Genomic DNA, 17,541 nt, shown 5'->3' on the forward strand with positions numbered 1-17,541 from the left:
TGACATGACATGACATGACATGACATGACATGACATGACATGACATGACATGACATGACATGACATGACATGATATGATATGATATGATATGATATGATATGATATGATATGATATGATATGATATGATATGATATGATATGATATGATATGAGTAAGGAAGTGGAATCAGAGATAAGGCTTTTTTTGGATGGTGTTATTCTGTATAGAGTGATAAATAAGTTACAAGATTGTGAGCAACTGCAAAATGACCTTGATAATGTTGTGAGATTGACAGCAGGCAATGGTATGGCGATAAACAGGGTTAAAAGTCATGTTGTGAGTTTCGCAAACAGGAAAAAGTCCTCTCAGTTTTAATTACTGTGTTGATCGGGTGAAAATTCCTTATGGGGATCACAGTAAGTACCTAGGTGTTAATATAAGGAAAGATCTTCATTGGGGTAAACACATAAAAGCGATTGTAAATAATTCATACAGATCTCTGCATATGGTTATGAGGGTATTTAGGGGTTATAGTAAGAATGTAAAAGAGAAGACATACAAGTCTCTGGTAAGACCCCAAATGGAGGTATGGTTCCAGTGTATGGGACCCTCACCAGGATTACTTGATTCAAGAACTGGAAAAAATCCAAAGAAAGGCAGCTTGATTTGTTCTGGGTTATTTCCGACAAAAGAGTAGCGTTACAAAAATGTTGCAAAGTCTGGGCTGGGAAGACGTGAGAGATAGAAGACGAGCTGCTTGACTAACTGGTCTAACTGGTATGTTACATGTGATAAATATAATTTTTGAACCGTATTGATGATATTTGATTGGAATAATAAAAATAAATTAACTTATTTTTATTATTCCAATAACTGGTATGTTCCGAGCTGTCAGTGAAGAGATGACATTGAATTACCTTAGTAGACGAATAAGTTTGAGAGGCGTCTTTAAATGTAGGAAAGATCACAATTAGATAAAGTTGGAATTCAAGAGGACAAATTGGGGCAAATATTTCGTTATAGGAAGGAGAGTCCATTTCCAATTTCTGTGAAATCATTCAAGAAAAAGCTAGGAAAACAACAGATAGGGAATCTGCCGCCTGTGTGACTGCCCTAAATTCAGATCTGTAATGATTGGTTGATGCTAATTATTTCCCTCAAACTCCCTAATTCATCCCTCATACTCCTTAATACCTGCTTACAACGAAAATCCATGCACCTACTTTCCTTAGTTATTCTGTAATTTTATTACAGAAATATGTCCAACTCGTTGGCTGAATGGTCAGCGTACTGGCCTTCGGTTCAGAGGGTCCCAGGTTCGATTCCCGGCCGGGTCGGAGACTTTAATCTTAATTGGTTAATTCCAATGGCCCGGGGGCTGGGTGTATGTATTGTTTTCATCGTCATTTCATCCTCATCACGACGCGCAGGTAGCCTACAGGCGTCAAATAGTAAGACCTGCACCTGGTGAGCCGAACCCGTTCTGGGATATCCCGGCACTAAAAGCCATACGACATTTCATTTCACAGAAATATGAAATCTTATTAAAAGTTAACTTGAGTTTTATAAAAATCTAGTGGTAGTACCCTGCTTTGCCTGGATAGGTTTTGAATGTTTACCTTTAAGGTTTGTATTGTCTGTTAATTATGTGTGAAGTGAATTATTGTAGAATTCCTTACTGAGACAATGATCAATATTTTATGATCTATTATGTAGTTTTAGAGTTATTTATATGTGTTCAATTTCAATTTTAGATTATTTCATTTTTGAGTAAAACTTTGTCCTTGGGGAAGCCCAAATTCACCGGGAAATATTTGATCCTTTCAAAAAATTGTATGTGTGTGTTTACCCGCCACGCTATAGGTATGGTGTATACAATTCCAAACGTCATTAAGACCAGCCACCTCATTTAGAAACCATATAAAGGTGAAGTCTATGGCAGCAACAAGAAGTATAGGTATATGATATTAGTGAACCCACTAGATTGTCTATATCCACAGCCATGGCTCTGTTCTATGCCAAGGTGCTTCCAGCACTAACCTATGGGCTAGAACTAATCTGGAGAATCTAACAGTAACCAACTTAAAGACCATAGAAAACGTCAAGGCTAGATTCCTTAAAATGATTCTAGGAATCTCCAAGATGTCGCGCTCAAAAACTGGCATATGAGCTAGCCAAAGAAACATTTCTAATAGAAGATTTGATAGAAGATTTGAGAATCAGACTGCCACTCCCATCCACACAGCAGGAACAGGAATCGCTCCTAACCAGGCAAAGGAAAAGGGCAGAGATTGACCCAGACTTCTACTCAACAGAGGCCATGTTGGATCAAAGTTGGACAGGACCAAGCAACGACCTAAGAAGCACCTTGAACTGACTAGCATTGCATGGATTTCACCAACAACTATGTGTGCACCGAGGTTTTCACGACCTGTCTCTACAGTATATATGTGTGTTGTACAATAAGCAATGTGAATTGTACCATTTCAACAAATGTACAACGAGAACAAAATCATTACTGGAATATTGTAAATTATAACATTTTGTATACCATAATGGCCATTCGGTCCTAATATATTCTTCTTATTAAGACTGACACCAATCAGCCTTGCAACCACAAAACAACAACAACAACAACAACAACAACAACAACAACGACGACAACAACAACGACGACAACAACAACAACTACTACTACTACTACTACTACTACTACTACTACTACTACTACTTTTTTTAATGATTTTATGAGCTGTCTGTTTCATGTTTATTGTATGCTACATTTATTATAAGGAGAAAACCTTTTGTATTTCTAAGTATCCTTTCTGATATGAACAACACAAATTCTGTGCCCAATTTCACATAAATGATCAAATCATTGTTACACATCATTTAAGTACCTTCATGAACTTCGACCAATACAAGTGTGACTAAAACTCTCGAGTTTCGATATAACGTCTACCCTCTCTCTTTCTGTCTTTAGATACTCCAGATTGAACCAAAATAAACAAACGCATTAAAGTATTAGTAAGTAAAATGTGATCTTCCTCTGTGGTGTAGTTTTAGTGTGATTAGCTGTCACCCCCGGAGGCCCAGATTCGATTCCTGGCTCTGCCACGAAATTCAAAAAGTGAGGACTTGAAAATGGTGCACTCAGCCTCAGGAAGTCAACTAAGTTGGGTGAGGGGTTCAATTCCCTCCTCAGCAATCCTCAAAGTGGTTTTCTGTGGTTTCATACTTCTTCTCCAGGAAAACTAAACAGATTAAGAAAGAAAGAATAAAGAGAAATTGTCAATAAGTTGACTCAAAGGGTTTTGGCTCTCTTGAATATTTAGAGAGACAAAATTGTAAAACCAACAGATCTCTTGAATCTATTTTCTAAGAAGCTTCAAAAGTTTGATTTTAGATTGTAATCTGAACACACCCACCTCTGTGGTGTAGTGGTTAGTGTGATTAGCTGCCATCCTCGGAGGCCCGGGATCAATTCACGGCTCTGGCACAAAATTTGAAAAGTGGTGTGAGAGCTGGAACGTGGTCCACTCAACCTCGGGAGGTCAATTGAGTACAGGGGTGTTTGATTCCCACCTCAGCCATCCTCAAAGTGGTTTTCTGTTGTTTTCTACTTCTCCTCCAGGAAAATGCCGGGATGGTACGTAACTTAAGGCCACGGTCGCTTCTTTCCCTCTTCCTTGTGTGTCCCTTTCAATCTTCCCATCCCCTCACAAAGCCCCTGTTCAGCATAGCAGGTGAAGTCACATGGGCAAGGTACTGGTTCTCCTGTCCAGTTATATCCCCTGACCCAAATTCTCACACTCCTGGACACTGCCCTTGAGGCGGTAGAGGTGGGATCCCTCGCTGAGTCCGAGGAAAAATCCAACCCTGGATGGTAAAGAAACAAAGGAAGAAAAATCTGAACATACCATTCGCCATAAAACAATTTCCTTTGGTCATATTGTTCTTGTTCTGTATTTTAGTGTAAGATTTTATAATGTACCAGTACTGCAATCTAAATATCAACTTAATTTACTTCTATCAGTGTCCTTGTGACCTTCACACATTTGCGCACCACACACGCACAAGCACCGTCATTATGTTCTATCATAATTTTGCAACCATATTGGCTACGCTACTGCCTGGAGTGTCACTGTTCATCCGAATGACCCCGAAAACTATGGGTTCGAAAATAATATTGTGCGTTTTCGATTATTCTTACATGTCCCTACCCGTAGGGGTGCTACTAAGGATGTCTCACACCCATACAATTTCTTTTTGTAGACAGTAAGTCAAATGTGTGCTAAGTTAGATTGAAAGCTATGCTGGAACACACACACACACACACACACACACACACACACACACACACACACACACACACACACACACACACACACACACACACACACACACACACACACACACACACAATACACACATCCATAAACTCGCCCATTCTGGACATTCCTTTTCTTCTCAACCCTCATGCCTAGAGGGACTGCAATTTGACTTAAACCATAACTGGAGTGTCACTATGCATCTCAGCAACCCCAATAACTACGGATTTGACACTGATATACATAGTTTTTGATTATTTCTACATTTAACTCCCTTCCCTAGTGGCGTTATGGGTTTCCAACCACCAACCATTTGTTTCCAGATAGTAAATCATATATGAACCAAGTTTGTTTAAGAGGTATACCGGAGTATACCCACATACATCCATAATCTTGGTTATTTTTACATTCCATTTCCACTGCGGCTGAAGCATGACTTATCTGGCATCCAGAGTATCACAGTTCAACTCAGCAACCTATGGATTCGACATTAATATCAGTCGCTTTTGATTATTTTTATATTTCATACCTCCCTTAGGGGTGCTTAGGGTGTGTTACCTCCCCACAGTAAGTTTTCATATAGTAAGTCATGTGTGTACCAAGTTTAGTTGAGAACTACTTCTGGAACATACACACGTACATCCATAATCTCGACAATTTTGGATATTTTATCTTTCACCCCTTATCAACTCCAATTTCACCTCCTTACCACCACCACTGATACTGGTGTCTTACCCCACAGTTTTCTTTCCCAAATAGTAAGTCATATGTGTACCATATTTGGTTGAGAGCTATGCTGGAACATACACACGTACATCCATAATCTCGGTCATTTTCAACATTCTTTTTCACCCCTTCTAACCCCCATCCTGATTGGGAATGAACGTTGACTTAAACGGCATCCAGAGTGTCACAGTTTATCTCAGTTACCCTAAAAATATGGATTGGACACCAATATTGGTGATTTTAGGAAATGTTTTCATTTCACCTCATTCCTTTAGAGGTGCTAGGGGTTTATTGCCCCTACAGTAATCAAGTGTATCAAGTTTGATTCAGAGCTATGCTGGAACATACATTCGTCCATAATCTCTGTATTTTCGACATTACCTTTTTTTACCCCTCCTCATGCCCCATGCCGATGGGGACTGAACTTGGACTTAAAAGACATCTGGAGTGTCACTATTCATATCAGTGATCTTGAAAACTATGGATTCTATGTTAATATTGGTCATTTTGTGTTATATTTATATTTCACCCCTTTCTACCTCCATTCCTAGGGGTACTAAGGGTATCCTACCGCCACATTATTTTTTTCGGATAGTAAGTCATAATATGTATGCCATGTTTGGTTGACAGCTATGTTGGAACACACAAATAAGTCCATAATCTCGGTCATTTTTGAACATTTTCTTTTTCACTCCTTCTCACCCCTTATGCTGATGAGGGCTGAACTTGGACTTAAACAACATCTGGAGAGTCACTGTTCAGCTCATCGACCCCGAAAACTATAGATTCAATTATTTTTATATACCACCCCATTCCTGGGGGTGCTAGGTGTGGCTTACCCCACAGTGCTTGTCTCCAGATAGTGTGTCATAAGTGTACCAAGTTTGGTCAAAATTGTTCCACTGTTTTAGGAGGAGATGTGGATTTTATACTCATAGAAAACATACTTCAAATTTTATATTTCATAGACTCACCTTTGCTGGCTGGGAACTCCCAATTGCTCTTCGTTGGGAGTGGGTAATAAGTCGTGTCATTCCAGTGTTGATACTCTACATTTTTCACAGTTTCTTAAATATTTTTTCAAATCTAATACACAGCTACTTTCTTCAAACTGGGCATACCTACCAAAGTTGGTCCTCTGACATAAAAGTATGTCTCGATCATGGAATGTTGGATTGCTATTTCCATGTAACAGGAGTAGATACTTTTCGCGGGTTCTGGAGTCACCACCACCACACGCCCTTGGGAGAGGCCTCCAACACACGGAATATGCTGATTAAGAGTGCATGTTTAACTTTACATGACCTAACTTAGTGGCGAGCTGCTGGCTAAGAGCGTGCCATTAACCACACATGACGTAATGCTGCCTATGTGCCTAGGCTCAACCTCACAGATCCCGGGTTCATCGCCAGGCCTAAGGGTGTTAACCTTACAGACCTAAGTTCAATGCCCAGGATAACTGCATAACAGTGCAGGCTTAACCTTACATGATGTTAATGGCTAAGAATGCTGGCTTAATCTCACACTGAACAGGCATTAACCTAACTAGTTGAACTTGCTTATACTAGCTCAGGCATAACTTTACAGGCTAGATAAGAGTGCTGTCTTAACCTCACGCTGATAGGCATTAACTTAACCTAGCCTAACTCACACCCAGGCTAAAAGTGCAGGCTTAACCTTTAACTAACTAGGTTTTAACCTAACCGGTTGCCCTTCCCTACACCCTGGCTAAAAGTGCAGGCTTAAAATTATGCTAATCAGGCATTAACCTAACCGGTTGCCCTTCCGTACACCATGGCTAAATGTGCAGGCTTATCATTATGCTGACCAGGTGTTAACCTAACCGGTTACCCTTCCCTACACCCTGGCTAAAAGTTTAGGATTAAACTGATGCTGACCAGACGTTAACCTAACCGGTCACCCCTCCCCATACGCTGGCTAGAAGTGTGGGTTTAACCTTACGCCTGCAGGGGCCGTAATTTTGGAAGATGAACTTGGAACAAGATGGCGGCTACACATTATACTGATGGGACTAGGGAGTTGGTGTAAGATTTAATACATGTGCTTTATTGATAGGGGCATAATGTAGGAAGGTGACCTTATGTCTTATAGCTGAGTGACTGCATAAAGGGATAAAGGAAAAAAGGGCAGAAGAGCAAAATGGCAAAAGGGCTAAATGGTAAAAGGAAAAAAATGGCAAAAGGCCAAATGGCTAAAGGACAAAAGGACTAAAATACAAAAGGGCTAAAGGATAAAGAGCAAGAGAGCAATCAGGCAAAGGGGTTAAATGTCCTCACCCCAACCGGGAATCGAACTCGACACTCTTTTGCTTGGACTGCTGACTATCATAGTAACTAAACGATTGTGTGTTAAATTCAAAACACCCAACCTTCAAGCTACAAGAAATTGAAAAATCTACAACCCGAGTAGGAATCGAAACCGTACCTCCTCTGCTTGGGCAGCAAATATGCATGCTAATTAAATTTTTGTATATAAACTTTTGTGCGTTTAATTGAAACACCTGGCTTTAGTGCTACAAGAATTGAAGGTTAAAAATCACCGACTGAATTGGGATTCGAACCTGGAGCTCACTTGGACTCAAAATTAAAGAGCTTAAGTGCATTAGAAGAAATAAGAGTTAAAAATCCTCAAACCGACTAGGGATAGATGACCAGCTTTTTTCTTTCACTACCGGATGATTTGGCCGTGCGGTTAGGGGTGCGCATCTGTGAGCTTGCATCCGGGAGATAGTGAGTTCGAACCCCACTGTCAGCAGCCCTGAAGATGGTTTGCCGTGGGTTCCCATTTTTGCACCAAGTAAATGCTGTGGCTGTACTTTAATTAAGGCCACGGCCGCTTTCTACACATACCTAGGCCTTTCCTAAACCCTCGTCGCCATGAGACCTGTTACGATCAACTGTTACATTTACAAACAGGAGCCTTAAAACTGAATTTAAATATACTTTGGATGAGGTAATTATCCCAAAAGGTTGCAAGTACAAATACTTAAACCTGAGATTTGAAAGTAATTTGCACTGGAAGGGTCATGTTGATGACACTGTTGGGAAGGCATACAGATTGTTGCATGTAATAATGAGGCTACTTAAAGGATGCAACAAAGAATTAAAGGAGGAAAGTTACTAAAGTATGCTTCGTCCATTATTGGAATATGCAAACAGTGTTTGGGATCCTCACCAGGAATACCTAATAAGAAAATAGATGGCGTGCAGAGGAAAGCAGCAAGATTTGTAACAGGGAATTTCAGGAGGAAAAAGTAGTGTATCAGAAATGTTAGAGAAACTTGGGTGGGAAACTTTAAGTAAGAGAAGGGAGAAAACTAGACTTATAGGATTATATAGAGCCTGTACAGGAGAGGAAGCATGAGGAGACATCCATGAGAGGCTTCAGTTGGAAAATAATTATATCGGCAGGACTGACCACAAGTACAAAATTACACGGGAGTTTAGAAAAAGTGATTGGGGTAAATTTTCATTCATTGAGAAGGGCATGAAGGAGTGGAACAGTTTACCAGGGGTAGTGTTCGATCCTTTTAAAAATCTGTACAGATATTCAAGAAGAGAAGAAAACAGCAACAGAGAAAAGAAAAGAAATGTTAGAGGGCATTCGACCAGTACTGTTTATTGTAAATTTAAAAAAAAAAAGTGAATAAATTTCATCCCCTGGTTTATGGAGATTTGACAGCTGAAGTAGGGGACAGCCTGTAGGGGTGAAGTACAGTGGGGACTTCAAGGGCCCTGGGGCCGCTACGGTAGCTGTGAAGGCCCTTCAGGAACTCTGAAAAGCGGTAGAAAAAGGGGCTCTGGTAAGACGCAGCAGGTCATTATGCTACTTAGGTTCCAAAAGGGGGGAAAATAAAAAATGCAATGTAAATTTTAATCTTAAATAGCAGTTGTATAGAATTATTATAAGTAATTTCACATACTGTATGTGAGTTGACTATGTTTGTAAGTACAGGAGATATAAGTAGAATTTTGTAAACAATATACATTTATTGAGGATGAGCTGTGTGTTTAATAGAAAAAATTGTTAGTGTAAATATTGTATAATACTGTATTCTAGGAAAATGTCTTCTTCTCTTGTTATTTAAAAAGTAGTGCTTGATAATAATGTATTTCAGTGTACCACTTGCCACCGAGGTAGACACCTCATTTGCAAATAAAGTGATTTTGATTTGATTTTGATTTGGACCTATCTGTGTAGGACCGGCGTAAAGCAAATAGCAAAAAAAAGATTCTTTCACTGAAGGCTCGTGTGAACTAAACACAAAGTATTTTAACAGACTACGGTGAAAGACAATGCGACAAATGTAGTATGAAGTGCGGTCGCTGCAATATGTACGAACAAATTGATTAGACCTGGAAGTATTTGCTGAGGCAGGAAATAAAAAAGTTCATTGCTCTTTGCATTTAACACAGCTCAGTACTCTACAGATAAAGGAATGCTGAAAATGCATTATGAAGCGAATAATGTCATGTCTTAGCAAAATTGTTTCTACGAGCAGCAAGGGTTACTAGCCTAGCAAAAATATGTGAAGGCGGCTTTTTATGCATTTCACGAAGTGCTCGTACATGTCATCGCTCGGTCAGCGCGTGAAACAAATATGCATACGTTCGAACTTTGGATTGCTATTTAATGTTGGGGGCTATCAACAACGTGTCTGTTATTAGTCATCAGGAAGCTCTTGTGAATACTTGGTAAGGTAAGTTCTTCTTCTGAGAATGTGAAGAAAGCGGCCATGGCGTTAATTAAGGTACCCCAATATTTGCCTGGTGTGAAAATGGGAAACCACGGAAAACCATCTTCAGGACTACCGGCAGTGGGGTTCAAACCCACTACCTCCAGGATGCAAGCTCACAGATGCCCGCCCCTAACCGCACGGCCAACTCGCCCGGTAGTGAAAGTAAGCAGCTTGTTATCGAACCCTAGTCGAGTTGAAGATTTTTATCTTTTATTTCTTCCTATGCACTTCGTTAGTTTTGAGTCCAAGTGAGCTCCAGGTTCGAATCTTAGTTCGCTCGGTGATTTTTAACTTTCAATTCTTATAGCGCTAAAGCCAGGTGTTTCAATTAAACGCACAAGCTTTTAATATAAAGTCATTTAGTTAGCATGCTTGTTTGCTACCCAAGTAGAGGAGCCACGGGTTCGATTTCTAGTCGGGTTGGGGATGTCTATAATTTCTTGTAGCTCGAAAGTTATTTAGTTACTATGATAGTCCGCAGTCCAAGGGAAAGAGTGCTGAGTTCGATTCCCAATCGGGGTGAGGATGTTTTGCCATTTGCCATTTATCGTCTTAGCCCTTTTGCCTCTTTGCTCTTTTGCCCTTTAGTCCTTTAGCCATATAGTCCTTTTGCCATTTAGGCCTTCTGCCCTTTTCCTTCTACCCTTTTGCCTTTTAGACCTTCATTCGGTCACACAGCTCTAAGAGTTATGGTCGCCTTTCAATATTATGCCCCTATGAATAAAGCATATGTATTAAGCCTTACACCATCTCCCTAGTCCCATCAGTACAATGTGTAGCTGCCATCTTGTTCCGAGTTCAGCTTCCAACATTACGACCCCAAGCCTGCAAAATTTAGCCATTGTGTAGGAAAGGGCGACCGGTTAGGTTAACGCCTGGTCAGCGTATGGTTAAACTTGTACATTGAAGGGGAATTCGAGAGGGTAACGCACTCTCTATCCCCGATTTACAGTTTAAGCCTCTAGGACTTATATGAAGTTTAACATGAGAAAGGAGAAAAATTGCATTTTTAGAAAATTGACGGTTACATAGTTAAAGATTAGAACCTTCCCCTCGGGTTAGTTTGCGGAGATAACTACAGAGATAGAAGACTGGTGGCCGTTACCTGGGCTGATGTTCTGCCTGCCGAAGAATGAGGAACCCCGCCTCCTCTCTTAACACACACACTCAGAAATTTGACGATCTATCAGAGAAGTTAACTTGAAAAAGCCCTAGCTTTTATGCCCGAGGGGAAGTTTCGAGAAGGCTCTGGACTAAATCCGGACACACCATCTCATTTTTATTGACAGATAAAATAGGTACAAGAAACGTTTGATTCGCTGTTCCCTTCTCTATCGTTATACACTGAACTAATTAATCGTAACGTTTTTCGACCAGTACGGTATGAAACCTTCACCACAATTATTCATTCTCCGATTCACACAGTGAAATATGATCCTCTGTCTGACAATAGAAGTAGCACGAAGCATCTCTACCAGAGGAGCCCATATTGTTAATTTTATCATGCATTTGATTGTCAAAATATTTGCACTCAATAAATAAGCTGAACATATTGATATAAGCGTTACATTATTGATGTTACTACCAGGTAACTTAACAGAATAAGAAGTATGTTCTAACTTAGTGCATTTGCACACAAAATTTCTTTCCTTCTCCAGTCTAAATCTTCAATGGGTCTTGTTGAATGGTCATGTAATCCATTTATCGGTCTACATACTTTATGCTCACGGGCAGTGCTTTGAGCAGAACACTTTTCTTCCTATCTTCAATATCTTATACTTTACCTTGATTTTGATAATTGATTATTATCAGTGGAGAATGACAACTTTGAGCGCTTTACTACGTATGATCATTTAAGAGGTGGGTCTCCTATTAATGAGAACATCAACCTACTTTCTGCTCTGATTTAATCTTAAACTAAAACTGAAACTAAGTATAAAACTACAGAACAACGCGCATTCATCTACTTGTATAGTTCATACCTCTATCACATATCAGCGGAGACTTCAGATGAAACAGTGTAGCAGCTTCTATTATCATCTCCCATTCTTTTTCTCTCTGTACCTTCGTGTTGGAATACATACTGGGTATATGGATTTTCCGGAAAATTCTGAGCGTAGTTGAGAGGCGTAGATAATATTTGAGCGTCCCGTATGTCATCTTATTGTTTGAAAAGACATGAATGTCACACTTGGATGTTGACATTCAACTGCGTGTCTTAGTAAAGTTGTGTCACATTTGGTCGAACCTATGTACGGTAGTCTTATTGAGTTTCGGATATGGAGTAGCGTATATGCTATTCTTTTCCTGAGGGAGAAAATCCACTGTACAGGTGTGTGAAATCATTAGTGAATTTATGTAGAAAGTTTTGCTGCTGAATAAATGGTTCGAAGTTTATATGCGATTTACAAAGGTGTTCATTGCAGATTCGGACGCAGGAACAGTGGAAGACGATCAAATACAGAGTACGTAGGTAGGTGTAGAATAAAGCTTACGCAAAATTAACGATTTCGAAGTTACCTAGACTATGAAGATTCTCATTCATGAATGTTTAGCGAAGTTTGGATGTTTACCCATTTTTCTACAAACACCAAGTCTTAGTGCCACCGTACCGTGACGTCTTGGAAGTGACCAGACCTGTATCAGCTGTGATCTGTCATCTCGAGATTGAGTGTAAACACCGCCTGTGCTGGTCGTGGCAGAGTGCCGTGAATTATCGTCTTTCGAACGGGGCATGATAGCGGGGGCCAGATGATTGGAACATCTCCACGGGTGCTTCTTTCACGTGTGGAATCGATGCCAGGACGAGTTGCTACACTTCGCCCAGCTAGAGGAATGCCTACACTATACTTGACCCCTACGCCATGATTTTTGGCATACCAGTGTAGAACTGGGAAAATGAAGTTAGAATGCCATCTATATATATAAAAGAACTTTTCCTGACTGACTGACTGACTGACTGACTGATTCATCATCGCCGAGCCAAAACTACTGGACATAAAGAAATGAAATTTTGGGGATATATTCATGTTAAGATGTAGGTGCTCGCTAAGAGAGGAGTTTTGGTTATTCCGTCGCTAAGGGGGTGAACAGGGGGTTGAAATTTTAAAATGAGTGTATCTATATCTCAAAACTTTGAAAGTTTACAGATGTGAAAATTGGTACTTAGAATCTTCTTTAAAAATAAGGAAACTCATATTTTTTTGTTTTCAGGAAATCTCAATAGGAGGGGTGAAAAAGGGTGAAAAAGTGGTTGAATGCCTTTAATCAGGATACCGGTACTTATATCTCAGAAACTGAAGATATTACAGACCTGAAAATTGGTACTTTTGAACGCTTTTAAAAATAAAGGAATACGTATTTTTTGTTTTTGGAAAATCCAATTAATGGGACGGTGAAAGAGGGGGTGAATTTTTAAAATGAGTGCCTCTATATCTCAAAACTTTTAAAGTTTACAGACATAAAAATTGGTATTTAGAATCTTCATTAAAAATAAAGAAACAAGTATTTTTTTGTTTTCGGAAAATCCCAATAGGAGGGGTGGAAAGGGGTGAAAAATGGGTTGAAGGCCTTCAATGAGGTTACTTATATCTCGGAAACTGAAGATATTACAGACCTGAAAATTGGTGTTTGGGATCTCTTTCAAAAATAAAGAAACACGTACTTTTTTTTTGGAAAATCCAATTAATGGGGGGGTGAAAAGGGGGTGAAATTTTAAAATGAGTATATCTACATCTCAAAACTTTTAAGGTTTATAGATGTAAAAATTGGTATTTAGAATCTCCTTTAAAAATAAAGAAACAAGTATTTTTTTTATTTTCGGAAAATCCCAATAGAAAGGGTGGAAAAGGGTTAAAAAGTGGTTGAATGCCTTTAATGGTGCTACTTATATTTCAGAACCTGAAGATATTACAGACCTAAAAATTTGTACTTATGATCTCTTTTAAAAATAAAGAAACACGTATTTTTTATTTTTGGAAAATCCAATTAATGGCAGGGTGAAAGGGGGGGGGGTCAATTTTTAAATGAGTGTGTCTATATCTCAAAACTTTTAAAGTTTATAGATGTAAAAATTGGTATGTAGAATCTCCTTTTAAAATAAAGAAACACGTATTTTTTTGTTTTCGGAAAATCCCAATAGGAAAGGTGGAAAAGGGTGAAAAAGGGGTTGAATGCCTTTAATGAGGCTACTTATATTTCAGAACCTGAAGATATTACAGACCTGAAAATTGGTGTTTGGGATCTTCTCTAAAAATAAAGAAACGCGTATTTTTTGTTTTTGGAAAATCCAATTAATGGGGGGGGTGAAAAGGGGGTGAATTTTTGAAATGAGTGTATCTATATCTCAAAACTTTTAAAGTTTATAGATGTAAAAATTGGAATTTAGAATCTCCTTTAAAAATAAAGGGACACGTATATTTTTGTTTCCGGAAAATCCCAATGGGAAGGGCAGAAAAGGCTGAAAAATGGGTTGATGCCTTTAATGAGGCTACTTATATTTCAGAACCTGAAGATATTACAGACCTGAAAATTGGTATTTGGGATGTACTTTAAAAATGAAGAAACAGGTATTTTTTCGTTTTTGGAAAATCCAAATAATGGGGCGTGAAAAGGGGGGTGAATTTTTAAAATGAGTGTGTCTACATCTTAAAACTTTAAAAGTTTACAGATGTAAAATTTGGTATTTAGAATCTCCTTTAAAAATAAAGGAACACGTATTTTTTTGTTTTCTGTAAATCCCAATAGGAGGGGTGTAAAAGGGTGAATAATGGGTTGAATGCCTTTAATGAGGATGCATATATCTCAGAAACTGAAGATATTACAGAACTGAAAATATGTATATGGGATCTCCTTTAAAAATAAAGAAACACTCATTTTTTGTTTTTGGAAAATCCAATTAATGGCGGTTAAACAGGAGTGACAAATTGGGGTGAATTTTTCGAAAGACTATATCTACAGAATATCTGAGAAACGTAAAATGTTACAGACGTAAAAAGTGGGTATTTGGAATTTCCTGTAAATGTAAAGAAACATAGGTGATTTGTTTTTGGAAACTCCACTTAAGGGGAAATAAAACGGGTGACATTTTAAAATGAGAATTTGTACAGTATATCTAAAAAAACTTTACATGTTACAGAAGTGAAAAATGGTATTTTTTATCTCTATTAAAAATAAAGAAACGTGTATTTTTAGTTTTCGGAAACCCCACTTGGGTGGAGGGGGGGTATAAGTGACTGAAAATGGTGTTACAGACGTGAAATTTGATATTTGGAATCTGCTTTAAAAGCAAAGAAACACATATTCTCGGAAAATCCAATGAAGGGGCGGGGGGTGGGGTGAAAGAATTGAAAATATATTGACTGAATTGTATGAGAGTACATACATCTAATAAGAACTAAAGTTGTCACAGACATGAAAATTGGTATTTGGATCTCCTTTAAAAACAAAGAAAAACGCGTTTTGGGCGGGGGGAACCATCTTGGGGGGCGGGAGTGAAAAGGAGTTGAATTCTTTTCATGAAGACACATAAATCAAAAACTGAAGAAGTTAGAGTCGTGATAATTGTATTTAGAAGATCCTTTACTATTAAAGAAACAAGTATTTTTGCCGGATAATTCCCTTAAGAGGGGGGGGGGGAGGAGTGTGAAAGGAAGTGCAAAAAGTGAATAATTTTTATGGGGATACTTGTATCTCAAAACTGAAGGTAATAGACGTGAACATTGGTGCTTGGTACCTCCTTTAAACATAAAAAAACATTCCTTCTTTTATTTTATTTTGGGGGGGGGGGGGGGGTAAATAAACTTAACGGCGGTGGGGTATAAAAGGAGGTGAGACCAATTGATTTTACTGTTCATAATGTACTTATAAGGAGCCTCCGTTGCCCAGGCGGCAGCGCGCCGGCCTCTCACAACTGGGTTCTGTGGTTCAAACACGGTCACTCCATGTGATATTCGTGCTGGACAAAACGGAGGCGGGAGAGGTTTTCTCCGGATACTCCGGTTTTCCCTGTCATCATCCATTCCAGCAACACTGTCCAATATTTCATTTAATTTGTCATTCATCGATCATTGCCCCAGAGGGGTGCTTCGGCAACCGGCACAGTTCCTATTGTCGCCGCTAGATGTGGCTTTATTCATTCCATTCCTGACCCTGTCGAATGACTGGAAAGAGGCTGTAGATTTTCGATGTAATTATTCTGATCATAAATCGATCATTTTTAATCTTTCCTGGGTTCGTTTACAACAGCCATCTTTTCCTTCCTTGAACGTTCTTAGATTACGGTAGATTCTGCTGGCATGTAAATAAAAATTTTAACACATTTGAAATAAACGATAGGAATGCGATTGACCGTCAAATTGTTCACCTCTATAATAAGGTCAATAATGCACGGAAGTATGTCATTCGTATCGCCAGAAATCCCGCACACTTGCCTACGCGCGAAACATCTAATAATGATAATAATAATAATAATAATAATAATAATAATAATAATAATAATAATAATAATAATGTTGTGGACCGTCGTCAAATGTGCGGACCACGCTGGAAACGGGTCCTGGACGGATAATGACTAAGAACGCAGTCCGGCCGCGGGTTTAGTACCGCCAAGGCACCCAAGACGACACCACGCCGGATCTCCTGAAGGATTAGATCCATATTAAAAATGCTTATAGGAAAAGGAGGCAAATATTTAGGGACCCAACTGACCGGATGGAATACCTGGACCTAGCCCGTGAAGTACGAAATCGATTGCTGGAAAGAAAGATTGAAAAATGGGAGGAAACTTGCCGTAATCTATTAGAAAACGAGTCAGATCGCGAATTTCGGCGGATTATATATCCAAAACAATAAGTATTCAATTATAAATTTCAGTATAATACCGTAGCGAAGCACGGTTATCTTGCTAGTCTATTAATAAAGAAGCGAAATTTTATGTTGGTGTGGTGAAGAGAGCTAAATCCATGATGGCCATCCCAAAAATGAGGATGAATGAAAGATGTGTGCAGGGGATGAACCATGAATGTCACCGTGCAGGAATGGAACAACAATGAATGTCATCATGTTGTAGTCATATTTTCTCTCTTCGTTGTATAATAATACAACATTTGGCAGCATTTTCTGCATTGTTTTTTTATTCGTTACTAATTAGTTCCTCAGACGGCTATCACTGAGACCCTATCAGAGTGGAATGACGAAGTTTTGAAAGCACGTACAAAACCGCAAACATTTAGAGTTGTTTCTTCTGAAAGTCAAAATATATTTTTGTCGTGGACTAAATTTCTGACACCCTTGTACATAACACAATATCTTTTCCCAACAGGACCGGTAAGACGTTTGGTCATGGAACAGGAACGTCAACGCCTTGTGCAATATCAACTGAGTTATAATGGTGCACGCCCGACTGCAGTAATCAGTAGCGGCGATTGGGTGTTACAAGTAGGGGGGCAAAACATGTACAGACAACAAGAAGTAGGCCTATCCCAGTATGTGGGATATATCGGCCGGGGTGGGGATGGGGTCATATACAACAGAACTAAAAAACCCTACAAAATGGTAAGTTTTCCCATGCTCTCCGAGTGAATTTCGTCACAGATGTCAAGGTTGACCGTTTACCAATTTAAGTGCGGTAATAATAGTGTATTTTGAGATTTTTATTCAATACTATACAATAAACCTTTAACCGAAGTAACGATATTTCACATGAATTACGATTAAATAGAAGTACGGCGTGATTATACAATTA

At 39.0% G+C, this 17,541-nt stretch overlaps 1 protein-coding gene across 1 annotated transcript in view; it reads left to right on the top strand.

Moving 5' to 3' along the window:
• Window positions 1-378: 378 nt before the first annotated feature.
• The window catches only part of LOC136863239 (uncharacterized), a 150,292-nt gene continuing 133,129 nt past the window's right edge, over window positions 379-17,541 (top strand). The window contains exon 1 of the mRNA XM_068225886.1: window positions 379-397. Coding sequence (XP_068081987.1) covers window positions 386-397 — 12 coding nt within the window. The 5' untranslated portion in view covers window positions 379-385. The remainder of the gene's footprint in view (window positions 398-17,541) is intronic.

Source organism: Anabrus simplex, chromosome 2 (assembly GCF_040414725.1).
Source record: "Anabrus simplex isolate iqAnaSimp1 chromosome 2, ASM4041472v1, whole genome shotgun sequence".
In the NCBI taxonomy this organism is placed as follows: domain Eukaryota; kingdom Metazoa; phylum Arthropoda; class Insecta; order Orthoptera; family Tettigoniidae; genus Anabrus; species Anabrus simplex.